The sequence below is a fragment of the Sylvia atricapilla genome, chromosome 20 (genome assembly GCF_009819655.1).
Source record: "Sylvia atricapilla isolate bSylAtr1 chromosome 20, bSylAtr1.pri, whole genome shotgun sequence".
Lineage (NCBI taxonomy): Eukaryota > Metazoa > Chordata > Aves > Passeriformes > Sylviidae > Sylvia > Sylvia atricapilla.
In genome coordinates, this window is record NC_089159.1 from 6,892,557 (window position 1) to 6,916,240 (window position 23,684).

The window sequence follows — 23,684 nt, forward strand, 5'->3', positions numbered from 1 at the left end:
GCTCTCACAGCCTGTGCCAGGCAGTTCCCCCAGCCCCCATTTCCCCCTCCCCATGCCATTGCCAGCCCTGAGTTTTCCTATCCATCCACCCAGCCCACACAGGGAATATTTCATTTTTACTGAGCTCTCCTGACCCACGCCGGCTGCTTAGGGAAATGGATTTCTTGCTGCCACAAGCATTGCCTCCATCCAGTATAAACCCAGGTGAAGAGGACATGGCAGGGATGATGGATACCTTGGCGCAGGGCTGAGGGGACTCCCCCCAAAAATTCACCCTAAGGCAAGTTGTGGTCCTACAGCTGCTTTTTGGGCTTTGGGGGTGCAGACCTCCCTGATGCCTGGGTTCAGCCCTGGTGGGGGTCCCCTGCAGAACAAAAGCAGTGGCTTGAAGGGTCCCACAGAGCCCTGGGGATGGTGATTTGCATCCCACCGAAGGTCTCACCATCTCTGTAACCTCACAAGCGAGGCTTTTCCATCCGTTCTATTACCACACTGCTAACGGGAGAGGAGTTCATTTTTACCATTTAACGTTTCACGGATAATTAATTATTCTTCATCTTTCCAGCAAAAAAGGAAGAGCAAGTAGAGGGGCTATTCAAAGCAAAAAAAAAGAAAAAAAAAAAAGTCATCCGAAACCCAGGGAAATTGCTGAATTATTTGTAACTTCAAAGGCAAGCGAGGATGTGCTGATTTAATGGGGCCCTGTGCGAGGCAGAGCCCTGGGCATTGTGGTGATGCTGAGACTGGGATGCACTCATTGCAGCAGTGGTCATGGGTAGTGGGGTGGATGAGGGGTCTGGGGGACACCCCAACCTCTGCCTGTGCTGCCCATCCTCCTACTCTCACCTCCCTGTCACTGTGATCTGCCAGTTCTGCTTTTGCACAGTTGGGGTGTCCCTGTGACCTAGTGGGAGCCTCCAGAGCTCCCCAATGCTTCATTCATCACCAGAGGCAAGTGGCAAAATAAATAATGATATTTAACATTTTGTAATAACGACAATTAACCAGTAAATAATGCCTTTTACACTGCAGAAGCCCGAGTAAATTAATTCTCCTAATTAGCTGCCAGGCAGCAAGGGGCAGTGGGCAAAACTGGCAGCCTCTGCCTGTGTTATCCCCCACTCCAAGACATTGTCCCCAAACCCCAGTCACACCCCAAAATTTTACAGATTTGCAAAATCCACTGTGCTGCATCCTGGAAGCTCTGATGAGCCCTAAATCACCCCTATCTCCCGTTAAAAAAATAATAACAGAAGATGGCAACAAAATGGTTTATGGCTGTAATAAATTGTGCTGGAGGAAAAACAGCTCTGTTTGCCTGGAAGCAAGGAGGGGTTTCCCATTGGCACACGAATGGAAGCCCTGTGTCCCACCGCAGCTGGAGCCAGCAGTGACTGGTGGAAAGGGGGATTTATTGAAAGCAGTTTTCCTTCATATCTCTGCCACTCGTTCAGCCTGATCAACTGAGCTGCCTGTCCTGGTGGGACCAGGTGCTGCTGTTGTTGGAGGAATAAGAATGCTCCTGCCTGGTCAGCACCAAGGGGTAGGAAGAATGTGGCCCCTGTGTCCCCACAGAGCTGGAAGGTGGCCGAGGCTCCACCGCCCGCTCGGCTTGGCTGGACTCTGCCCCGTTCCTCCCCTTGGCTCACTTCCCAGCGGCCACAGAGGCAGAAGCAGGGACGAGGACAGACATGGCTGCCCCAAGCCAGCCCCAGAAGTCCACCTACGATGTCATTGTCATTGGGGCCGGCATCCAGGGCTCTTACACTGCCTACCACCTGGCCCAGCGCCACAAGGACACTCTGTTGCTGGAGCAGGTATGGTGACCCCATTCTGCCATGTCCCCATTCCCAACAGGCTGAGGCGGGTGCCTGCAGAGCTGGCTGCCCTCCACAGTGGCACTGAGCTGAGTCACTGCTGGCACTGCAGTCCCCAGTGCCAGGACCCCCTGTCCCCAGCTCCAGGACCCCCGTTTCCTGCTGTTTCCCGGTGCTGTGGTTGACAGGACAGGCTGTGTCCCAAGGTGCCTTCTGCCGCACGGCGCTGGTGTACATGGGGCTGGTGGGGTTGAGCGTGGTGGTGTCTGTGGTCACCCCCATGTCCTCTCTGCCCCACAGTTCCTCCTGCCCCACTCTCGGGGCAGCTCGCATGGGCAGAGCCGCATCATCCGCAGCGCCTACCCCGAGGAGTACTACTCCCGCATGATGCCCGAAAGCTTCCGCCTCTGGCAGCAGCTGGAGGCCGAGACCGGCACCACCCTCTACAGGTGATGGGGACAAGGACGCAGCCACCGCCGGGCATCGTCCCCTCCCCACGGGATTCGGGGCGGGGACCTTTGGGTGGGATGCGACTTCCTTGGCAGGCAGCTGCCAGTTCCTGGTAATTTTCGGGGCTCCATGAAGGAAATGTTATTAAGGAAATGAGCATCTAAATGATCCTCCGGTGCCGGGGTCAGGGCTGATGGCGCTTGCTGTATTTAAGGGGAAGAGTGTGATGTCAGTGTCCAGACCCTCCCCATGCGTCTCTGCCCTTGTCACCCGCATCCCATTGTGCGCTGCCCCAGCACCAGGGTGTAGCACATCCCAAGTATCACTGGTGTCACCGTGCCTCAGTTTCCCCCACGGGCAAAGAAGCCGGGAGGGGCCGTGCAGGGAGTGGGAGCAGGGCGAGCTGACGTGTCTGATGGGATCCAGGCAGACGGGATTGGTGGTGCTGGGGCCGCCGGGAGAGCCGGAGCTGGAGGCCTGCAGGAGGAGCCTGGGTGTTGACGAAGTCCTCGACGCCGCGGCGCTGGCTCAGCGCTTCCCTGGCTTCCGGCTGCAGGCTGGCCAGGTGGCCGTGCTGGACACCACCGCCGGGGTGCTCTTCGCTGACCGGGCACTGCGGGCAGTGCAGGTAGGCGCTGCTGAGAGCATGGAATTCTTTGGGATGACATGGGATGGTTTGGGATGGGTGTATCCCTGGCCCTATCCCCGCAGCCGCCTCCTGTCACCGTCCCCATGCAGGAAGCCTTTCGCCGACATGGGGGCGCCCTGCGGGATGGGGAGAAGGTGCTGCGCATCGAACCCGGGGCCACGGTCACTGTCACTACCACTGCTGGGGTGTACAAAGCCCCCCGGCTCATCATCACGGCTGGAGCCTGGACCGGTGCCTTCGTGGAACAGCTGGGTCTCCGTCTGCCACTGCAGGTAAAGGTTGGTGGCACGGGGGTGTGGCACAGTCATGGCCAGAGCTAATGGAGTGATTCCAGCCCCTGCGCATCGATGTCTGCTACTGGAGGGAGAAGCAACCTGGGAGTGCTGGCTTGGGCAGTGTCAGTCCCTGCTTCTTGACCCTGGGGCTGAGCCAAGCCCCCCATGGCATCTATGGGCTGCCCTCCATTGAGTACCCAGGTCTGATGAAGGTGAGCAGGGCACAGCTGAAGGTGGGGGGATTCCCTAACCAGCCCACCCTGACCAGTTGTCCTCCAGGTGTGCCACCACCATGGCAGCCCCATTGACCCAGAGAAGCGGGATCAGGTCCCCTCGAGTGCCCCCCGCCCTGACATCGGCATCCTGAGCAGCTTCATCAGCAGCTATCTGCCCGGGCTGGAGACCCAGCCAGCGGTGAGAGAGACCTGCCTCTACACGGTGAGACTTCCCCGGGGAACAGATCAGACAGATCTGAGCCTTCCCCTACCCCAAGGTGGGCCCTACCGTGTCTCCTCACCTTTACACCCTGGCTCCCCAGAACACTCCAGATGAAGATTTCATCCTGGACCGGCATCCCAAGTTCAGCAACATCGTCATTGGTGCTGGCTTCTCAGGTAGGTCAGGGCAGCCAACCCCCCAGTCCTGTACCCCAGAGCTGTCTGGGGTTGTGGGGATGGTTGTGTCCCCACCTTCCCTCTCTTTCCCACAGGCCATGGGTTCAAGATGGCGCCAGTGGTGGGGAAGTTGCTGTGTCAGCTGAGTCTGGGCGAGAAGCCATCCTACGACATGGCCCACTTCTCCATCACTCGTTTCCCCGGTGTGCTTAGGGCTGCACAGTAGGTGTGGGGCTCCAGATGTGCCCCCATGGCACCACACTGGCCTGCAGCTGCGTCCCCATGCTCTGTACACCTCCATCCCCATGTATCTCCATCTCTCTGCACTGAGGCGACTCCCAATATGCTGCACTCTTCCAAGCCTGCACCCCCAATCCTGTGCATCCCCATGTCTCCATATTCCACCATCCCAGCGCCTTTGCATCCTTGCTTCCCCACATCCTTGCATCCTGGTACCCTGCCTCCCCACATCCCAGCATCCCCCATGCCATGCGATACCAAGCCATCTCTACCAAGCACCCACTCCTGGGGAACAAATTAAGAAGCTTTGTCACCCTCATGAAGATGGAGCTGGAGCAGCGCGGAGAGACACACTCGCTTAGGAGTCAAGTTAAATGTTTTAATGTTAAATGTGCCATTTTATTATCATTAGATCGCTCCCACTTAATGAAAGCGCATTAGCGCAGCGTGGCTTTATGGCAGCGAGCACCGAGCTTGGCCTGTGTGTGCTTCCAGGAGATGGTGGGGAAAGGGAAACAACCTGCCAAGGAGTGAGGGGGGGTCCCCAAGGTGCAGGGTGTCACAGGGGCCAGGTGCAGGGCACAGCACATGGCAGGGGGACAGCACACGGCCAGGGCCGAGGCTGAGCCATGCAGGCAGCCAGCAATGCACATCATCATCTCCTCTGTGTTAATTATTTAACGCCGGCAGGCAGAGGCTCTGTCCCGCTGCTCATCTGCATATTTATGAAGATTGATAAATGATTCAGCACTGGCACCCACGAGGGTTTCCCCCCATCCTCCCCTTCCCAGCACCCATGGGTGTAGCAGGCTCAGGGAAGAGGCCAGACTTGGCCTTTCCATGAAGCCCTGCATCCTTGCTGGGGCTGGATGCATTCCATCAGATCCTTGCACCATGCAAATACCACCCCCCTCCAAAACGGGGAGACCCCCCAGGCACATGGAGCAGGCAGCAGCCAGTATCACCAGCCAGAAATGACGTTTATTTTCATACTGAAATTAAAGGAGGTGGGGGAAGATGCACAGCTGGGCTAGTGCAAAACAGCCAGGCAAAGGTGGGGGGCTGAGGGGTGACAAAAACCCAGGTGGGCACATGGCACCCTGTCCCCATGTCCCCTTCCCAGTTGCCAAGTGGCTGCTCCCCAGGGCCCGGCCAGCGAGAGACGTCTTTGGCTCAACTAAAAGGGGTGTAAGAGGACGGCAGGGTGCCGAAGGAGGGAATTTAAGTTATAAAACAAGGAGCCAGCAGGCACTGAGGAATAAATCCCGGGTGCCGGAGCAGCCGGCTCTGCCGCCAAGGACAGACAGGAGGTGAGAGGGTGGGGGGCGCAGCCAGCGAGCCGGCCGGGCTGCTCCTCCCATGGCTGGAGCCGGGGGGGCGGCTGCGTGTGTCCCCCCCGCCCCGTGCAGAAGAAATACCGGCTGCCCAGGGCGGCCCCCGGAGCTGAGAGTTCCCGGGGCGGTGGGAAGCGGTGGTGCGGGGCTAGGCGGGGGTCTCGGCAGCCCGGCTCTCCGCCTCGCTGGCACTGGGGGAGCTGCGGGAGGAGCGACGTGTGCTGTCCCCGGCGTCCTGCTCATCGTCCCATCTGTCGTAGGTGAAGGTGTGCCGGGAGCTCGTGGGGCTGTGGGAGAAAGCGGGGTTAGAGGTGGTGACATGGAGGGGCTCCATGTCCTCAGCATGGCTTGGCTGCTGAGCACAACTCCCCTCTGGCTGCAGTGGGAGCTGCGGTGAGCCAGCAAACTGGCAGCCAGCTGGATGGAGCCTTGATTGCCTCTTTTTTTATTCTTTCCGAGGTATTTGGGACATGCCTCACTGCAAACAACTCCTCGCTGTGCTGAGCTGAGCCCCTGCTCTGCAGTGGGGCTGAGCTGAGCCTGCCCAGGAAAAGGCTCTTGGCTTTGGATACCAACACCAGGTACCCTGACACCCTGACTGAGGGTCCTGGTTGTACCCGAGCCCGGGGCTGGGTGCTGGGAGTGTTGCTCCTCGGTATCCCATCATGCCTTCCCTTTCTCTGAGACAGGCAGCCCAAGGCAAGCACATTTCCAAAAGGCTTCTTTCCCTTCCTCCAGCCATTCTCCTATTCAAGCCATCAGAAAGGATGAAACCTGCTCTGAAATCACTGCCAGCTAGCCCAAACACACTCTCTGCATCAAACAGAGTGCAGAGCTTCACAGTTCTGCAGGTTGACAAAATTCACACCCAGAATTCCCATCACAGGCACTCAACAGGGCACAGGGCAACTTTGAGCTCCAGCAGCCCAACCTAGGACCCCCCGGCCATGGGTGCTGCATTCCCCCATGCTCACACACTGCAGTGGGTGCGTGTTAGTACCCATCCCACTCCCCCTCTGCTCCTGGGGGCTGTGCTGCCCATCAAACCCTTAAAAATTTCCTGAAGGAATAAATCCAGACGTGTCCTGGCCGATGGCTGGGGGAGCCAGGAAGGGATTAGCACTTCCTGGTGTCCCGCAGCTGCTAATCCCAAACGCGCTGCTGCTTCCTGGCAGCACGGGCAGCTGCCGGTCCCGCCGCGGCCATGCCGGGGATCTCCCCACGGATGGAGATGCGTTGGGGATGTCCCACAGCACCCCAGAGCAGGGAATGCTGCAGGCACAGAGGGCTGCCCCATCCCGGCGTGCCCCGTGCCGGCAGAGGAGAACTCCAGAGTCAGGAGAGGGTTAGGACGAGCGGTTAGTGGCACACGGGGAGGTTCATGCTGCACGGCACACACCGCTCCCACCTCCTGCCTCAGTCGCTCTCAGGACGGTACAGGTACTTCATCATCAGGTTGTCCACCTGCTTCTTCCGCTGCTTCTCCTCCTTCTTGCCCCGGGCAGGACGTGTCGGTTCCTCGCTCGCCACCGCCCGCGGGCCCTTCTTAACACTGGAGGTGCTGCGGTAGGAGCTGGTGGAGCCGGAGGAGGACTCGGAGGAGGAGCTGGACTCGGATGATGACTCCTGCTTCTTCTTCTTCTTCTTGGATTTCTTCTTGCTTTTCTTGGCACGCTTCTTGGAGCTCTTCTTCTTCCGCTCCTCCTCTTCCTCGGAGGAGCCCGAGCTGCTGCGGCACCGGCAGGTGTGCCGGGAGAAGTCGAGGGCGGACGCGGAGCGGCGCAGGCTGCCAGAGGGGCGGTCAGCTGCGCCCAGGGGGGCCGCACTGCGGACACTCCGGACACTCCGGACACTCCGGCCATCGTCCCCTGAGTCGGCCTCGGGGCTGGAGTAGCCCCTGACTCGCATCGGGCGGTAGCTCAGCACCTCTTGGATGGCAGCTTCCAGGTCGGGGTCGAGGTAGGAGCGGTGCCGCACGGGACGGGCGTCCCCAGGACTCTCCTCCTCGGAGGCTGCGCTGCGGGGCCGTGGGGGCACAGAGAAGCTGCGCCCCAAGAGGGGCTGCCCCCGGGACCCCTCGTCCGCCTCATCCAGGCGGCTGCGGGCCAGGGAGAGCCGCGACTCAGGGCGGCCCTCGGGGCCCCCTCGCCGGCTCCGCAAGCTGCCCGGGCTGGAGAGGGCGAAGCTCAGCACCGAGCACCCCTCGTCCCCATCATCGCCGTCCTCCAGCCCGCGCCAGGAGGCAGAGGAGACGCGGCTCACTGGGGCGGAGGCCACAGAAGCTTTCTCTACATCGGTGGCCGAGAGGGACCACCGCTTGTCCAGCCCTTGGCGAGCCCGGCCGCTGGCGTCGGCGAAGGCGCGGGCGATGACGGCCGCCCGGTCCTGGGGCTCGCCGCCGCGGGCCGCCCGGCGTGGAGGGCGCTCGGGGGAAGGCGGCCGCTCGCCCAGGGCGCTGAACAGCGTCTGCTCATCCCCGAGGCCGCCTATGGAGTCCTTGAGACCCGGCCGCTTCCTGTAGCTGAGGGAGCTCAACACCGACAGCGGCCGCTCCTCGGGCTCGGGGCCGTCCGGCGGGGCTGACCTGTGCCGGCGGCACCGCGGCCCCGCACGCACCAGGGAGACAAGAGAGACACGGAGATGAGCGGGCGAACGGGGGGGCCAGCGAGGAGGCCTCGGCAATTTGCGTCAGCGGGAAATGGCATCGTGGAAAATTGTCATGTAAATGTGGGAATTGTTCTAGCCCAGCACTTTGATTCCCCTTTTAAAGTGTTGCCTCCAATTTATTTCATTGTTGGCTACCTGGAGCCGCTGCGTTTGATTCCTGACTTCAGAAAAGGTGGAATTATCTCCAATAACAAAATGTTTTACATCTGCACCGCTGAATAAATTAAACCAATTAACAGAAACCAGCTCAGATCTTTCCCCCCTGCTCGGCAGAGGGAGGGAGTCCCCTGGGACTCCTGGAGCCCTGCTAGGAAATTGGGTTTGGATAAAAGCAATCTGTGCTCAGCAGGCAAGAGTTTTCCAAGGGGAAGGGGAGTGGGGCTGTTGTGTGCCCCAGCCCCATGCCGTGGGTGCACCTGGGCATGTCCCCCACCTCTGCCAACATTTTCTGAGAGGCATGGGGAGGGGTGTGGGGCTGAAGAAGAGGGCAGGATGGAGCAGAGAATCAGTCCTGGAGTGATGGAATGCTGCACGGAGCTAAAGCCCAGCACTGCAAACCCTGGGGAGGCAGATGGGGTAGGGGCTGTGGATGCCTTGTATGTCTCCAGGGTGGGATGAGGGAACAGGGACAAAGGAGGTCCCCTTGGGTGTGGGGGACATGTCCCCAGTGGAGACAGAGCTGCTCACCAGCATTAACCCCTTCCTGACTGTCCATACAAGCACGAGGTGTGAACACAGCACAAATACCACATCCCATGGGCACCCACCCAGTCCTGTCCATGCCCCAGCATAGCTCAGCCCGTCCTCTGCCCGCCAGCCCCATGCCCAGCCCTGCACCCACCTGCTGCCCTTCAGGCTGCCGTCATCCGAGAGCGCTTTGGAGGAGCCTTTGTTCTTGGAGAGCCAAGACTTCACCCCATCCACGCGCTCCTCCAGCTCTGAGTCCACATCTGAGTCACCATCGCTGCCGGAGGAGCGGGTCAGGGTGGAAGAAAGCAAGAGGTCAGTAAGGGGCAGTGAGTTTTTGGGTACTGGAGACATGGAAGTGCAATGGAAGGCACTGAACCCCTCCAGTACCCACACCCTGGCATGGGTGAAACCCTATCCTATGGTTCTGATCCATCTCAGGGACATAATCTGCATGCACATAGTTCAACCTGCAAGCCAGGGACTCCCTGAAGCACCCCCAAACCACCCCTGCGACTGCCCAAAGGGCTCCTGCACCCTCTGCCCAACATCTCCCTGTCACTGCATGGCTCCAGAGCTGGAGACAGCAAGGCTTGGCTTTGGGGCAGCACACAGGGCACAGCTCCAGAAACACAGGAGAGATTTCCAGCTCCAGGACTGGGAAGGAAATAAGTGGGTTCATTTTATAGGCCGCCGTCAAGTGCAGAATTACAGCGAGGAAGAGCAATGCTGATGGCCCCGGGTAAACAGGAGTTTAGCAGGCGGAACAGAAACGACTCCGGCACGGCGGGCGCGGGAGCACAGCGGGCAGATTTACAGCCCTCCCGTGCCCGAGAGCCCCTGATTTACGTCCCAGCGTAAAAAAAAAGCCCTATCTGGCTTAAACCATCTAATTTATAACGGCCGTTCGTAACCATATTGATTGCCTTTAGAAAGAAGGTGCTGTCTGCATTGCAAAATCCATTCCTCCACGTTAAAAGCATCCCCGGATAAATCTCTCTTAATACCTCACCGCTTACTGCTTTCATTAGGGTTATGGCAGCACCGTCGAGATCTATACGGAAATTGAAACAGTGTGGCCTCCTCTTGCCACCCTGCTCCCACCAGGCCACTCCAAGGAAGGGATAGGATGTATCACAGGATCTTAAATGGCCTTTTATCCGCCTGGTTTTGGGTTTATTCCCTGCCTGGGAATGAAGGCAAACAGCACAAGGGACAGGCTGGGATAGACCCTGTATATGAATTCTTCTCTTTTTAAATTCAGAGCAACAAGCTGCTCTCGATCCTGCGCATCTCCCTCCCCTGCAATACATCCAGGCAACGCTGGGCTTGGGGGGAAAAAAAACCACCAACAGAAAAAACCACAGAACGACACAAAAAAAAAAACCCCAAAACCCCAACAAACCCCGAAAACAAACTCTGGGGGCAGCTAAGGTTTTTCTGACTGATGGAATTAAGCTCCACATCAAACAAACACAGTTTATGTCCAGGAAAACGTGCCGTTAGTTAAGCAGGATCCGGTTCGACGGGGTTATTAATTAGTGGCAGCAGGGCTCCGTTGCTGCCCTCCACGCTGACACATCTGTCATCAGCCACGGCAGAGCATCACCCCCCACCCCATCCCAGGGGCTCATCCCGTCCCCATGCAGGGGATGTGGTTATGTGCTGTGCTGTCCGTGCTCTGGGTGCTGTTAGGGCATGCGGAGTTGGGCCAGTGGCATGCGGGACCCCGGCCCCTGGGGGTGAGGTGGAGGTTAGGGGAGGGGAGGAAGGAAAGAGATGCTCCTCACAGTTTACTCTTTCTTTTCTGATACTTTGCCACCATGTCCTGCAGACTGGGAGGGGTTGGAGGGGGGGTGTGGGAGGGGGGCAGGGTCGGGGAGGGGAGAAACACAACAGAAAAGAAAATCAAATGAAAGGAAAATAAATTTAAAAAAATAAGAGCAAGTGGGTGGGAAACAGATGTGGGCAAATTAAATTACGGGGAAGGGTCAGGGGAGGGAGGCGAGGCTGCCCTGTGCCCCTGGAGTGGGGTTGCAACCAGCTGGACCCCAGCATCCCAGGTTGGGTGCTGGAGCATATCCAAAGAAAGGCAACAGAGCTAGGGAATGGTCTGATGAGGAGCAATGGAGGGAGCTGGGAGAGTCAGCCTGGAGAAAAGGAGGATCAGGGGAGACTTTTTCACTTTTTATCCAGGGAGGGTCAGGTACTGCTCCCAAGGAACAAGCAACAAGACAAGAGGACACAGCCTGAAGTTGTGCCATGGGAAGTTTGGATATTAGGGAAAATTTCTGCATCAAAAGGGTGGTCAGGCATTGGAATAGGCTGTCCAGGGAAGTGGTGGAGTCATTCCCTGAAAACATTAAAAAATATGTGGATGTGGCACCTGGGGACATGATTTAGTACTAACATGGCAGTGCTGAGTTAATGGCTGGAGTCGATTATCTTAGAGGTCTTTCCCAACCTAAACAATTGTACGATTCTATAATTCTATCCTGGGCTGGGCTGGATCCCAGCATCCCAAACCTCCTGCCAGCTTGTGCTGCCTTGGCTCCTGGGGCTCTCTGGGCTGTTTCCAGCCAGCTGGCAGGATCCTGGATGCATTTCAGGCACCTCCACAAGTGGTTGAAGCTCACGGGGGCTGCGGGTGGACGGGGGGGAAGGATGCACAGATGCATGGACTGATGCCTGTGTGCACAGGTGCCCAATGCACGGATGGACAGACATGGGATGCATGGACAGATGCATGTGTGCATGATGCATGGACGGATGCACAGACAGCATCCTGCTAGGGCCAGGCAGAGCCAAGGGGTCCCTGTGACATTTCTGAAGTGGTGAGGGGAAGCAGCGATGCTTAGGGACGCGTGGGAGCTGGGCCCAGGTGCTCTCACCTGTTGATGAGGTCCTCATTGCTGTCACTCTCCATCTCATCCTCGATGGCCGCCTGCAGGTCCCCGATGCGCTTGAAGGCCAGTTTCAGGTCTGACTGCAGGCTCTGGTTGGCGGCTTCCAGGCTCTCCAGGTCCATCTCCTGTGGGGAGGGAGTGGGATGAGCCACATTCCTTAGGGAACACCTCCTTACCCCCTGCCTGGCCCTACCACAGCTGCCTCACCAGCTCGTGTTTCTTGCGGCTGGCTTCTGCCTCCTTCTTGGCCAGCTCGCCCATCTCCTCTTTGACATCACGGAGCTGCCGCTGCAGCCGCTTGTTCTGCTCCTTCTCCCGGTTCTCGGCGGCTGCGCGCTGATCCCGCTCCTCCGTCAGCTTCTCCATGTTCTCCTTCAGCCGCGTGGCCAGGCTCTGCCGAGCAGCGGGGTCACCCCAAACCCCCCCATGGACCTCTCACCCCGACACCCACCAGGGGATGATGTGAGGATGGATCCCACTCCCATCAATTTGCACAAGGAGATGGAGGAGAAACCACCCCCTCCCAGGGCCAGGGAAGGGGCAGAACAACAGCGAGGGCTTTGTTGAATTGGAAAAATAGATTTAACTGTGTGTGAAGTAATTAAAACATGTAACGTAGGGGAAAAAATAGCTCCCGTTCTCCCCCAGCCACTGAGCCAGCCACTGCATATTTATGGCCCCGGCAGAGAAAGTGGAGAAGGAAATAATAGCTTGGAAAATATGAAGAGGAGAGCTAAGCTGCCGCGCTCCCCGGCAGAGCTGCGGAGGCAGAATATAAAACAGGCTGTGTTCGCGGGACTGGGGAGTCTATAATTTCCCTAAGTCGATGCAGGGAAAGAGCAGCACTTTGCCGGGCTGGGCGGCGGATTACTGTTATCAGTGCTTGCAGGGAGCCTTCCCTGTGGAGACAGGGATGGGCTGCCAGAGAGGGAGGGCTGCAGTGTGGGGGGTCACGGGGAGTGGAGGCACTCAGAAGACCCTCAGGCAGGCTTTGTTATGGTCCTGTTGCACCCCTGTCCCAGCTGGAGCAGAGGGAAAGCCCTGTGACTACCTCCAGGCGCTTGACTTGCGTCCTCTCGAACTCCAGCCTGGTCTCCAGCTCACGGATTTTGGCCTCCTGCCGGCTCACCAGCGACTTGTCCACCATGGATTGCTCCAGGAACTCCAGCTGGCTCTGCAGACCTTGCAGCTGCGGGAGAGTGGACAGCCTCAGCCTCGACCACAATCGCCCTGCCCCCCCTGCCACGCTGTCTTGGAGGAGATCTGCTGGCCATGCTGCTCCCATCCTGATGGAGGGCTTCCCACGGGACTGCTCTATATCCCCACGGTGCAGAGGGCTCCTCATGGTGTGGGCAGTGGGTCTCTGGTCTAGTGCCTGCCATTGCCCTAGCTTCACTCAGGGCGCATCCTCACCTTCTCCTGCAGCTCCTGCTTCTCCTTGTTGACCTCCTCCAGCTGTGCCTGGAGGTCATTCATCTGTGCCAGGTCTCGGGATGCCTGCAAGACACACCAAGGCCATCAGTGGGGATCCCACTGAGCTGGCTCCAAGGGGGACATCTTGAGGGGATGGGGTGGGTGCAGATGCTGCTCCCCCTTCACCTGGGCCACAGCTGCCTTGTGCTTCTTCATCAGCTCATTCATGTCCTCCTGGTCCTCCTCCAGCCGGCTCTGCACCTCATTCTTTTCCCGCTGCAGACGGCTCAGCTGCTCCTCCAGCTGCAGGGAGCCACACGTGTCTCCCTCTGCATCCCAAGAATGGGGCACTCACCCCCCAAACCCACTCCAAACAGCGTGAGGCCATCCTGGGTGCAAATGGGACATGGCCCCACCATGGTTTATCACAACTCAAACCCACTCACCGCTGCCTTGGCCTTGGCAAGGTCATCGATCTGCAGGTGGAGGTCCTCAATCTCCACCTCCATGGATTTGCGGGCCTTGACAGCGGCTGCACAGGTGAACTCTGACTCTTCCAGCTGCAGGGATATAGCTCAGTGTCTGGCCAGGCAACAGGGACACCCTGTGTCCCTCAAAGCCTGCAGTATGAGGAGTTTCAAGATGCACACCTGATTCTTGAGCTGGGTGATCTCCCTCTTGCTGGGTGCATTGTTTTTCAGGTGGTCCAGCATGATCTGAGCATCAGCCAGCAGCGCCTTTGTTCTCTTCAGGTCCCGGCGCAGGCGCTTTTCCGTCTCAAAGTCCCTCTGGTTGGCCTGTGGCAGGGGAAACTTTGCCACGGCTCCATGCCAGAGGGATGTCCACCCCACCATGGCCACCGCAGGGTCCCCAGTGCAAGGCAGGTGCCCAGCTGCCCTTCACCCCACCTGCTCGCTGACAGCAGATAACTTGCTCTCCAGCTCCCGCTTCTCTCTCAGCACCTTCTGCTTGTCCTCGTACTCCTCCTCCAGCTGCACCTCCATCTGCTTCAGCTGGGGGACAACCAGGGGGCAGCCAGTCAGGGCGGCAGGGATGGGTCATGACCCTCTCCTCACGTGTCCCTGCACCCTGGGGACACTGGGTGACCCCACCAGCTGGGTGTTTGCGCAACCAGAGGCACAAAGCCCGGCGTGTGCTGGCCCGGGCAGCAGAAGGACTGGTTGGACCCGCCAGGCCGGTGCAGCCGGGCTGTGGTCGGCTGCGTGGGAGCTGGGTGCTGCGTGACGGTGCCCAGCTGGCAGCTTCCAGCACCCGGCCAGAGCATGGGGAGGCATCCCAGGCCCTTCTGGGCAGAGGGGCCACAGCTGAGCCCTACCTTCTTCTGGCATGACTGCCGGATCTCCTCCACCTCCTCATCACGGCTCTCCACCTCCTTGGCGTGGGTCTGCCGCAGCCGCTCCATCTCCATCTCCAGCCGCAGCTTTGCCTGCAAATGGTGGGGATGTTGTCAGAGAGAATGGGATCCCTCCATGCCACTCTCCAGTTACCACTCACCCTGAAAAACCCCCGGTCTGAGGCCAGCTGGGTTGCCTGCCCCATGGTGACCTGCCGGGCCATGGCACGGAGGGCCAGGAGCCGTGGCAATGCCTGGCCTGACACCGGGCTCAGGGCGGCCGCCTCCTCTTCCCAGGCAAGCCCGGCCCAGGTAATAACAGCCCTGCATGAAACCACCCCACCCAGAAACCTCGCCCCTCCCTGCCGTACCTGCTCCAGCATCTGGATGGTCCCAGCCTGCTCATCCAGTTCCTCCTCCTGGTCTTTGACCTTTGCCTCCAGGTCCCTCAGCTGTTTCTTCACCTTGGCCAGGGAGGCTTCGTCCTTTGACTCCTGGGAGGAGATGTCCTGCAGCTCTGCCTCCAGTGCCTCCGCCTTCTGTGTCAGCCCTGTGATGTCCGAGTCCTTGTCCTGTGACAGACAGGGTCACCGTCAGCCTGGGGCACCCAGTGATTGGGACGCTGGGGAGGGTCCGGGGGCCACTCACCTCCAGCAGCTGCTTGAGGCCAAAGACCTCGGCCACCAGCACATCCTTCTCTCGGCTCAGCTTCTCCCGCTGCAGCCGTTCCCGCTGCGCCTCCTCATGTGCCTGTGAGAGCTCGCTGTCAAACCTGCACAGGGAGAGTGGGGTGAGCACTCAGCACCCCGGGGACTGATCCTCAGCCCTGTGCCAGGGGCACTGCACTGAGCATCCACTACCCTCAGCAGCAAGCACTGGGAAGGGTGGTGTGCTGCTGAGTGCTTGTGTGAAGTACACTGTTGATGAGTCTTTAATTGCCAGCACGGTGGCACCTAGTCACTCAGACACTCCTCCTGACACCTTCATTCCATGCTAATGGGGAGTACAGCACTGACCCCAGCAGCACCTCAGCTGTTCTCCAGGGCCAGCATGTGCCCATGGGACCGTGGCTGCCAATGGCAGGGGCTTGGCTACTCCAAGGGCACACCAAACCCACCAAGCAGGACATGGAAGGGTCTCTAAGAGAAATGGGTTCTTGTGGCACCTGGGCTCCCACAGCTGCATCCCAGTGCTGGGCACCAGTCCCATCCCCAAAGCGGACACACGGCCCCCTGGAGGGGACACAAGTCCCTGTTGAAGGAGTGCTCAGCACAGCCTATAGCCAGGCAGCAACGTGGCAATCTCTCCCAGTGCCCCTGGGATGGGATCAGCCGGGTTAGCTCCAAAATCACTGCCTTTGGGGCTTGGAAAACAACCCTGCGCTTGAGTTTGTGACCTGCGTTAAACACCTCGGCAGCTAATCCCCATTTTTCCTTGCGCTGGGTAATAAACAGCTGCATTAGCACAGACTCCAATCCGCGGAAATTGAAATTAATTAGATTGGATTCTCTCGCTGTATTTGTGTGTGTGATCATTACCATAATGAGATGAAAGCGTCCCTGCTGCTTAATAACGTTAGCAAACTTTGGGGCTGGGAGAGGGGACAGGATGGCAGCACGTGCCGAGCGGAGATGCAGGGCACTAGCAGCCTCCACCATGGGCATGACCCCACATGGGATCACCCACCTCTGTGCCCCCACAAAAGGGCATGGGGTTTCCCCCCTACAACAAGCACATTCAACTTGGGCAGCTCCATCCCGCTGGAGCCAAGCAGGAGCTGGTGAGGTGCCCAAATCCCTGCTAAAATGGTAATGCCACTTCGCCAGAGGCGTGTTCTCCATGTCCCCCCCCGCCACCAGCACACGGTCCCCACCTCCGCTGCTTCTTCTCCAGGTCGTGGTTGCGTCCCTGCTGTCCCTCAAGGTGCAGCTTGGTGTCCTGCAGCTCAGCAGCCAGGCGCTGGCACTTCTTCTTCAGCTGCTGAAGTGCTCGCTGACTCTCTTCGCTGTCTGCCTGCAGGTCTGCCAGCTGTGGGCAGAGGCAGGCAGGCAGTGAGGGCTCTGGGATGCCACCATGTCCCTGCTGTCCTAGCCATATTGAGGGGACCAGGGAGTCCCCAGAGCTGAGCCCCCACTCACCTTGCGCTCCAGCTGCCTCTTGCCCTGCTGCTCCACCTCCAGCTTGTCCTCCAGCTCCTGCTGCAGCCGTTTCTTGGTGAAGTCGATCTCCCGCACTGCCCGCTCGTATTTCAGCCGCCATTCACCACCTGTGTGGGGAAATGTGGTCACCAAGGGGCTGTGGGGGTGGCACAGGGAGAGGGGGACACTGCAGGGTGTGCCAGCAGCCAGCACTGGAGGCAGGAGAGCACCTGAATCATCATCATCAAGCTCCCCGTTGAGCTCAGCTGCCCGGATGAGCCGAGCCTCCATCACCTCCATCTCCATCGACTCCATCTGCTTCTTCAGGGCATCGTACTTGGCCTGGGAGGGGACATGGCCACGGTGAGCACTTGAGGGGGACAGGAGACACTGCAAGGCCAGGGAGTGGCACATTTACCTGCAGGTCCTTCATCTCCTTCTCAGCCCGCAGCCTCTCGGCCGTCTCAGCGTCCAGCAGCTGGGAGGCCGACTCGCCGGTGTTCCGCTCGTCCGTCAGCTCCGAGGTCAGTTCTGTGATCTGGGAGGCGCAGGGGGAATGGGACCATGGGCTGGGGCAGGCTGGCATGGCACCATATCCCATCCCAAAGGTGGCAAAGACCTACCCTGCTCTCCAGGCGGTCGCTGTTGAGCCGCAGCTCGTTACGCTCCTTCTCCACCTTCTCGAGTTTGCTCTTCAGCTGCTGGATCTCTTCCTGCAACAGAGCGGGCGGTGAGGGAGGGGGCAGGCGCAGGGAAGAGGCTGGCGGGTAGGAGGCTGGCAGCTCTCTGCCCCTCCCCAGCACCCCCCAGTGCAGGATGGGCAGGGTGGGGGCTCCCTGGGGCTGCTCTCCTCTGCCAAGGGCTGGGCAGGGACTTTCCCCAACCCGCTCTGCTGTCTGTGCCGACTCCAACCCCATAAATGGTGTCGAAATGCCAGGCAGTCCCAGAAAAGCTGCAGAGGGGTACCCACATCCCCCGGCAGAGGAGGTGGAAGCAAATCCACCCATCAGCAGCTTGCTGAAAGGCTTGGGTGCACCCAGCTCAGGTGGGGAGAGAGGGTGCCCACCAGGATGCCCAGGGACCACCAGCCAGTGCTGTGGAAGCATGTCTGGCTGCTAACATCTTCTTCTCTCTTCCTTCTGGTCCCAGCACAGGCTGAGGGGGCAGCAAGGGGCCCAGGTGCCCCTGCCCAGGTGTCCCCACCCAGGTGCCTGTCCCCAGCAGGTCGGGGTGAAAGCTGAGCCAGGCAGCAGCTCTGTGCTCGGCGGGTGCACCAGTGTCTGGTTGCCAGTGCGAGCGGAGCCCCCGCATTTGCCTCTCGGCACACGGTTTCATTTCCATTCTCCACGCTTGTAATTGGGCTCAAGCAACAGCCGGCTCTCGGGATGCTAATGACATGCTGATTCGCAAATTAGGGAGCAATTCGAGCCTGGCGCTGACGGGGCTCAGGCAGACGTGGTCCTGCATCTCACCCCATCATGGGCTCCTGCATCCCAGTCCACTGTGGGATCCTGTATCCCAACACACCACAGGATCCTTTATCCCACCCCCCCTGGGTTTTGTTTCCCACCCCACTGCAGGGTCCTATATCCCACCCCACGGCAGGATCCTGCATCCCATTCCACCATTACCTTCTGCATGTGACCCCACCATAGAGTCTTGCATCCCACCCCACTGCAGGGCCCTACTCAGGACCAATGCTCCCCCAAACCCTCCCTGCTCAATCCAGCATCCCCCAGCATGGATACCCACGTCTTTGCCGCGGATCTGGTCCTCAGTGAGCTGCACCTCAATGAGGGGCCGCACCGTGGTGAAGAGCTTCCACCAGGGCCAATCCTTCACCCCTTTGTTCTTCTTGATGTTCTTCTGCACGCACCGGATGGCCAAATCCTGGATCTGTGCAGGGCACAGGGTCAGCACAGAGTATGGGGTCAATATAGGGCTGCCAGCAGGGCAAAGTGGGGTGGTGGGTGCTCAGCACCCCTGCCAGCACCCCAGCATGTTTCCCTTCGTTAGCATTTGGGCTAATTGCACCAGCAAAGCTGCTGTTTGATCCTCTCCAAACGCTAATCCTGGGAAGGCGAGGATGCCTATTTTACACCTTCTCTAATGATAAAAGTAAGAGCTGAAGTGTGGCTTCATCCTTCTGTGGCGATGCCCAGCAGCCTCCCTGCCGGTTCCCCCTGGCCCCCCGGTTCCCCCTGGCCCCCCACAGCTCCGGGGGAGGCGGGAGGAGGAGGTGCTGGCCCAGGAGGCGCAGAAAGGCTGCACTGCCCATTTTAGGCGAAATTGTGCAGCAGAGCGGGGAGGGGAGAATCGCTGGGACGAACCTTTCTCTTCTTGAAGTGCTGCCGTGCCAGGAAGCCCCTGCACGCCGCCTGGAAAAGGGTGATGTTCCTGCTGGTCTGTGTGTCCCGCTGCTCCTCCAGCCTGGCCAGTGATCCAGCCCGGAAAAACACCTGTGGGAGGGGAGCAGGACAGCGATGGGTGCCGGCATCCCTCCGGCCACGCCGTGCCACCCTCCCGCTGGTGGGGATGCGTCTCTCCCCTCCGCAGCCACTGGTCCTGTCCCACCGTGGGGTTTTATTCCCCAGGCACGAAGAATGCCGTGGGTGGGAAAGAACAGTGCTGCCCTTTTGCTGTCCCACCGTGCCATGACGCACAGCCCTGTGCACACCCACACCCGGTGGTGTCGGGCACTATACCCGGCTCAAGCCCATGTGGTAGCTGCTCTTCTCCAGGTCCAGTGATTCCAGGAGCTCCTCCACTGCCTGCAGGGAGGGAAATGTGTCAGGGCCAGGCACTTTGGGGTGCAGAGGACTCTGGACCACAGCAGTGACTCTGATACGGGGCACGTACCCGCTTCTCATCCACCACAATGTAGTTGCGCCCGTGCTTTTTGGTCAGGTGTGGGGCCAGGACATCAAAGCGCCGCCTGAACTCCGCAAACACCATGTGGTCAGGGTAACCTGGGGAAGCAAGGGACAGTGGGGCTGTATGGATGGCCAGGGGATGGCCAGGGACAGTCCCATGTGCTCTGACATGCTGAGGCTCATGTTTTGGGAGAGTTGATGGGGTCACCCCATGTGACACAAGCTCCCCATGGGGTCAGGCATAGCTGGAATGCCCTCAGCCTCCCTGGGAGGTTTTCCTTGGCTGCGTCCTCCAGAAATTTTGGCTGGGATCTGAGGAGAAAGCAGCCACATCCCTCCTCAGGAGGAGAGCAGCGACACGTGCTGCCTGTGCAAGTCCTGCTCTGGCTCCACTCTGAGCCACAGCCAACTCCTGCATCAGGCTCCAGGGCTGAGCCTCCATATCTTAATTAACAATGAGGTATTGATGGGGACATTGACCCCGGCACGGCCAGCTGGCCACGGCCATCGATCCAGGAGGTGTGCAGGTGGCATCGATTTCCAATCACGGCAGGAAGGGTCCGGCCTCCAAGCAATAAACCCTCGGCCCGGTAGCTGGCCAGCCAATGTATCGATAAATGCTTTGCTGAGCACAACCCAGAGGCTCTCGTTCCAGCGGGACAGGGGCTGGATGCCAATGGGATTGCTGCCAGCAACCAGCGGCACCAGGGGAGACACCCAATTAAGGCCATGCCTGTCCCCATTTGCAGATAACAGCCCAGCAGGGGAGGGGGCACAGGGACAGCACCACCCTGGGGAGAGGCTCCAGAGTTCAGAGGAAGGGCACGTGCTGAAGGGATTCCTGGGGGTCTCTGGCTCTCCAGGGAGAAGATGCAGCCGGGACCTCTGTGTTGTCCACCCCGTGGTGTGGGTGCCAGGGCTCACCTTGGCGGTACATGCGGAGGGCGTCGAGCAGGCGGGAGCCGCGGAGCTGGGCTCGCAGCAGGGGCACGTCCAGCTGCATCAGCCCGGCCTCACAGTGCTCTGCTGGCAGCTCCAGCTCGCTGCTGCTCACCCGCCGGCACGGCGCAGCCTGGGGGTCCCCGCTGCCCCCCGCCTTGGGCAGGAAGCAGTGCACAAAGTGGAGCTTGGACTTCTTGATGCTGTCGATGAGGGCGTCCTGTGGGTGCGGCAGAGCAGGGTGAGCGGTGATGTGCAGCAGTGCCCCTGCCAGATGTGGGGATCAGCACCCCGGCATGCTTCCCTTCGTTAGCATTTGGGCTAATTGCACCAGCAAATCTGCTGTTCTATCCTCTTCAACTCGTCTAACTGCTAATCCTGGGAAGGCAAGGGTCCCTCCCTTGGCACCCCTTCACTCACCACTTGCAGCTTGATCTGGATGCAGAGGGATTTCTTCTTGACAGCAGCCACGCCAGTGGTGAAGGTCTTGCGCATGCTGGTGGCCCGGCGTAGGGCCAGCTGGGATCCCCCCTCCAGCCCCGCCACTGAGCCCGACAGCACCAGTGCCGACCCGCCGCGCCCGGCAAACAGGCTGCTGATCACCTTCCTGCAGGGCACAGAGGGCATGTCACCCCCCAGTGTCACCTCTCCCCGCTGCCATGCTCCCACCCCAGGACCCTGCTCACTTTTGGGACTCCTGCAGCAGGACAGAGGCGTTTTGGGAGGCCGGGTTGTGCTTGACGTAGTTGAGCCATCCCGTAGCATCATACTCCACCCAGTTTGTCCCCGAGCTGTGTCCCAGGAGGAAATGTCGGGGCTTGTCACTGGGGAGCAGCGGGTTGTGGCCTGCAGGGAAACACAGCACCAGTGGGCACAGCCCTGGGGACCAGTGTTTCACTGGGGCATGTCACAGAATCCCACAATGGCTTGGAAGGCACCCTAAAGATCATGTCATTCCACTCCCCTGCCATGGGCAGGGACATCTTCCACTAGAGAGGTTTTTCTGGTCTAGTGGACACATCCCCACGGTTGCAGGCTCCCTCTTCATACCTTTTTTGCTCCCTTCCTGGGGGCCATAGTAGGAGAAGAGCCGCTCCAGCAAGGTGTCCTCGTTGCCGCCTGGCTGCAGCGCCTCCTCCTCCAGAAGCCACAGCAGCCCTCGTGCCTCGTCCGTGCGGGCCAGAGACCGGACCTGCAGGGTCACCACGCTGGCACATGGTCCCTCAGGGCAGGTTTCAGCCCAGCACTGCAATTCCCACCTCAGTGACACTGAAACCCATCACAGGGATGGTGCCAGCAGCACCCCAGTGTCTGCAGCCTCCTCCAGCAGGGACTGGAGGACCCCAGGGACTGGAGAACTTTGGGAACCCATGGACACTGCAGACCTGAACACCTTGGGGACAGGAGCATCCCAGGGACCAGAACACTTTGAGGACTGGAACAGCCCAGAAATCACACACAGTGTCGAGGCCCCCTGCCCACAGCATAGGCAGCTCCCAGGACAAGAGGGGAAAACCATGCTGGGGGATGCACCAGATACGTGGGCTGCACACACACTTGCACCCACGCTTTCATTGCCAGGCATTCAGGACAGCCCCTCTCCTTCCCCTTTACCATCCAAGTCCCAAAAAAGCTGCCCATCTGCTGCTGTGATGTGGCTGGAAGGAAGAGTGGTGGGTGCTTACCAGTGCTTGGTGTGAGGACTGGTCCACAGCAGCTATGGAGCCAGAGGAACTGGGCTCAGCATCAGTCAGGGCAAGCTCTATGTTCTCCTAGTGAGGGGGAAGAGAGGCAGGTGAGCACCCACACTGCAGAGTAGCAGTGATAGGGAGTGTGAGCCCATCAGGGTGTTGGTCTTGATGGGGTTTAGAGTGATGCAGAGTGCTAAGGGAGGACCAGGACACATGGAAGGGTCCCCATAGGCTGAGATGGAGAAGCAGTGACAACCATCATCACCACACACAGCCACTCCACCACCTCCCAGCCCAGCCTTCCTGTGCTGGGCTCCACAGCCAGCACAGGAGCCCTGGGAAAAGCCCTGAACATCATGTCAGAGCTGCTTGGGTTGGGATAGCCCAGAGTGACCACTGGGTAAGAAACTGAGGGGATATGTAGGACATGTCCCTATGTGTCTGGGAGGTCAGGAGTGGAGGGGGCAATGGCAGCCCTGGGTGTCCCTGGTACCTCCTTGTACCGCTCCAGCTCGCGGGCAAAGGTGCGCTGGTGGAAGAGCTGCTGCAGGCGCTCCTGGGCGTAGTTGTGGCAGAGCTCCTCAAACGTGGCCCCCCGGCTTTGCCCTGCCAGCTCGGGGTTCTGTGCCCCAGGGGTGTCCACCACTGTCACGGAGCACACCGAGTGCTGGCTCGACTTCAGTGCCCTGGGGGAAGCACAGAGGGACACAGTGGGGTCAGTGGGTGCTGCCAGGCATCACCCTCTGCTCTCCTGCTGGCCCCCCCAGCACGCACCTGTTGAGAAGGGAGATGAGGAGTGTGAAGAGCTCGGAGTACAAGCCAGCTGCCATGCCCTCCAGGCACTCCAGCGCTGTCAGCTTGGGACCTGGCCAAAGCAAGCCTGAGTGTCCCCAGCCTGGCATCCCCCAGGGCCATCCGCTGTCCCCTCCATACCTCACCCTACCTGTGCCACTGTCCCCCAGGGGAGACTCATCGGGGCCCTGCCGGAAGGAGGTGGAGCGCTGCAGGGTGCCCTTGGGCTGGTGCTTGAAGATGGCAGAGGAGAGCTCCTCCAGGCTGCAGCCCAGCAGGTATGCGGCTTTCTGAGCCCACTCATGCCGTGCAAACTGCTTCCTCCCAGCTGAAGAGTGGAGAAGGGGCTTCAGGGCCAGGCAGGGCACCCCCAAAAATGGGGAGTGTTTCCAAACAGGCCTGAGATGATCTTAGGGACCCCCAGAGTAGGTTGGGGATGATGGGCGCAGTGGGAGCACACGTTTTGGGGTTTGTGGAGACACAGAAAATTTGGGGTCTAAGAGGAGATAAGGATGAATGGCTTTGTGCTTCTTCAGGGCTGAGCCTGGAGCCACACTGGTGTGGAGCACGGACCCCTTGCCACCACTACCCAGGGACCTCTGAGGCTCTGAGCCACCCCACACGGGGACATGTCCCTGCTTGGTGACACAGCCACAACGCAGCCAGACACAGAGACAGGGACGCTGGGGGCGGTGGGAGCTGGTTAACGGTGACACACAGGGACACGGAAGCGGTGACACACAGGGACACGGAAGTGGGACGAGGGTGGCACAGGAGAGGAGGAAGCCAGAGACACGAGCGGAGAACGGGACTTTACCTTCGTCGGCGTCTGCATTGCAAAGGGC

General features: G+C 59.6%; 2 protein-coding genes across 8 annotated transcripts in view; one reads left to right on the forward strand and one right to left on the reverse strand.

The window, feature by feature from the left end:
• Nucleotides 1-1,664: 1,664 nt before the first annotated feature.
• Nucleotides 1,665-4,511, forward strand: PIPOX (pipecolic acid and sarcosine oxidase). Its single transcript, XM_066333392.1, has 8 exons — nt 1,665-1,817; nt 2,118-2,266; nt 2,694-2,895; nt 3,006-3,188; nt 3,251-3,403; nt 3,471-3,629; nt 3,730-3,805; nt 3,901-4,511. Exons 1-8 carry the CDS (start codon nt 1,692-1,694, stop codon nt 4,029-4,031), a joined length of 1,179 nt encoding a protein of 392 aa, XP_066189489.1. The 5' UTR covers nt 1,665-1,691; the 3' UTR covers nt 4,032-4,511.
• Nucleotides 4,512-5,006: 495 nt separating this feature from the next.
• MYO18A (myosin XVIIIA) overlaps nt 5,007-23,684 on the reverse strand; it is a 36,660-nt gene continuing 17,982 nt past the window's right edge. For 3 of the 7 annotated variants that reach the window (XM_066333376.1, XM_066333375.1, XM_066333380.1), the window contains 33 exons: nt 23,657-23,668; nt 22,991-23,167; nt 22,822-22,912; nt 22,541-22,733; nt 22,042-22,128; nt 21,407-21,548; nt 21,043-21,202; nt 20,777-20,963; nt 20,342-20,576; nt 19,404-19,513; nt 19,250-19,315; nt 18,875-19,003; nt 18,297-18,440; nt 17,168-17,257; nt 16,963-17,082; nt 16,775-16,886; nt 16,545-16,672; nt 16,280-16,434; nt 15,055-15,178; nt 14,778-14,978; nt 14,389-14,499; nt 13,961-14,065; nt 13,703-13,849; nt 13,499-13,612; nt 13,239-13,355; nt 13,053-13,136; nt 12,691-12,828; nt 11,847-12,032; nt 11,625-11,764; nt 10,524-10,568; nt 8,888-9,010; nt 6,788-7,963; nt 5,542-5,666 (listed from right to left, as the gene is read on the reverse strand). In XM_066333376.1, the coding sequence (XP_066189473.1) occupies nt 6,796-7,963; nt 8,888-9,010; nt 10,524-10,568; nt 11,625-11,764; nt 11,847-12,032; nt 12,691-12,828; nt 13,053-13,136; nt 13,239-13,355; nt 13,499-13,612; nt 13,703-13,849; nt 13,961-14,065; nt 14,389-14,499; nt 14,778-14,978; nt 15,055-15,178; nt 16,280-16,434; nt 16,545-16,672; nt 16,775-16,886; nt 16,963-17,082; nt 17,168-17,257; nt 18,297-18,440; nt 18,875-19,003; nt 19,250-19,315; nt 19,404-19,513; nt 20,342-20,576; nt 20,777-20,963; nt 21,043-21,202; nt 21,407-21,548; nt 22,042-22,128; nt 22,541-22,733; nt 22,822-22,912; nt 22,991-23,167; nt 23,657-23,668 (5,141 nt within the window). In that variant the 3' untranslated portion in view covers nt 5,542-5,666; nt 6,788-6,795. Of the gene's footprint in view, nt 5,667-6,787; nt 7,964-8,887; nt 9,011-10,523; nt 10,569-11,624; nt 11,765-11,846; nt 12,033-12,690; nt 12,829-13,052; nt 13,137-13,238; nt 13,356-13,498; nt 13,613-13,702; nt 13,850-13,960; nt 14,066-14,388; nt 14,500-14,777; nt 14,979-15,054; nt 15,179-16,279; nt 16,435-16,544; nt 16,673-16,774; nt 16,887-16,962; nt 17,083-17,167; nt 17,258-18,296; nt 18,441-18,874; nt 19,004-19,249; nt 19,316-19,403; nt 19,514-20,341; nt 20,577-20,776; nt 20,964-21,042; nt 21,203-21,406; nt 21,549-22,041; nt 22,129-22,540; nt 22,734-22,821; nt 22,913-22,990; nt 23,168-23,656; nt 23,669-23,684 lie in introns of all 7 variants that reach the window. The other 4 variants (XM_066333379.1, XM_066333378.1, XM_066333381.1 and 1 more) reach the window with 3 other exon arrangements.

Excerpts from the sequence above, each read along its gene's own strand:
- PIPOX (XM_066333392.1), top strand. The coding sequence starts at position 1,692 with ATGGCTGCCCCAAGCCAGCCCCAGAAGTCCACCTACGATGTCATTGTC. Across the intron at positions 2,267-2,693 it reads ACCGGCACCACCCTCTACAG|GCAGACGGGATTGGTGGTGC; the intron begins GTGATGGGGACA and ends GATGGGATCCAG. Across the intron at positions 3,806-3,900 it reads CATTGGTGCTGGCTTCTCAG|GCCATGGGTTCAAGATGGCG; the intron begins GTAGGTCAGGGC and ends TCTTTCCCACAG.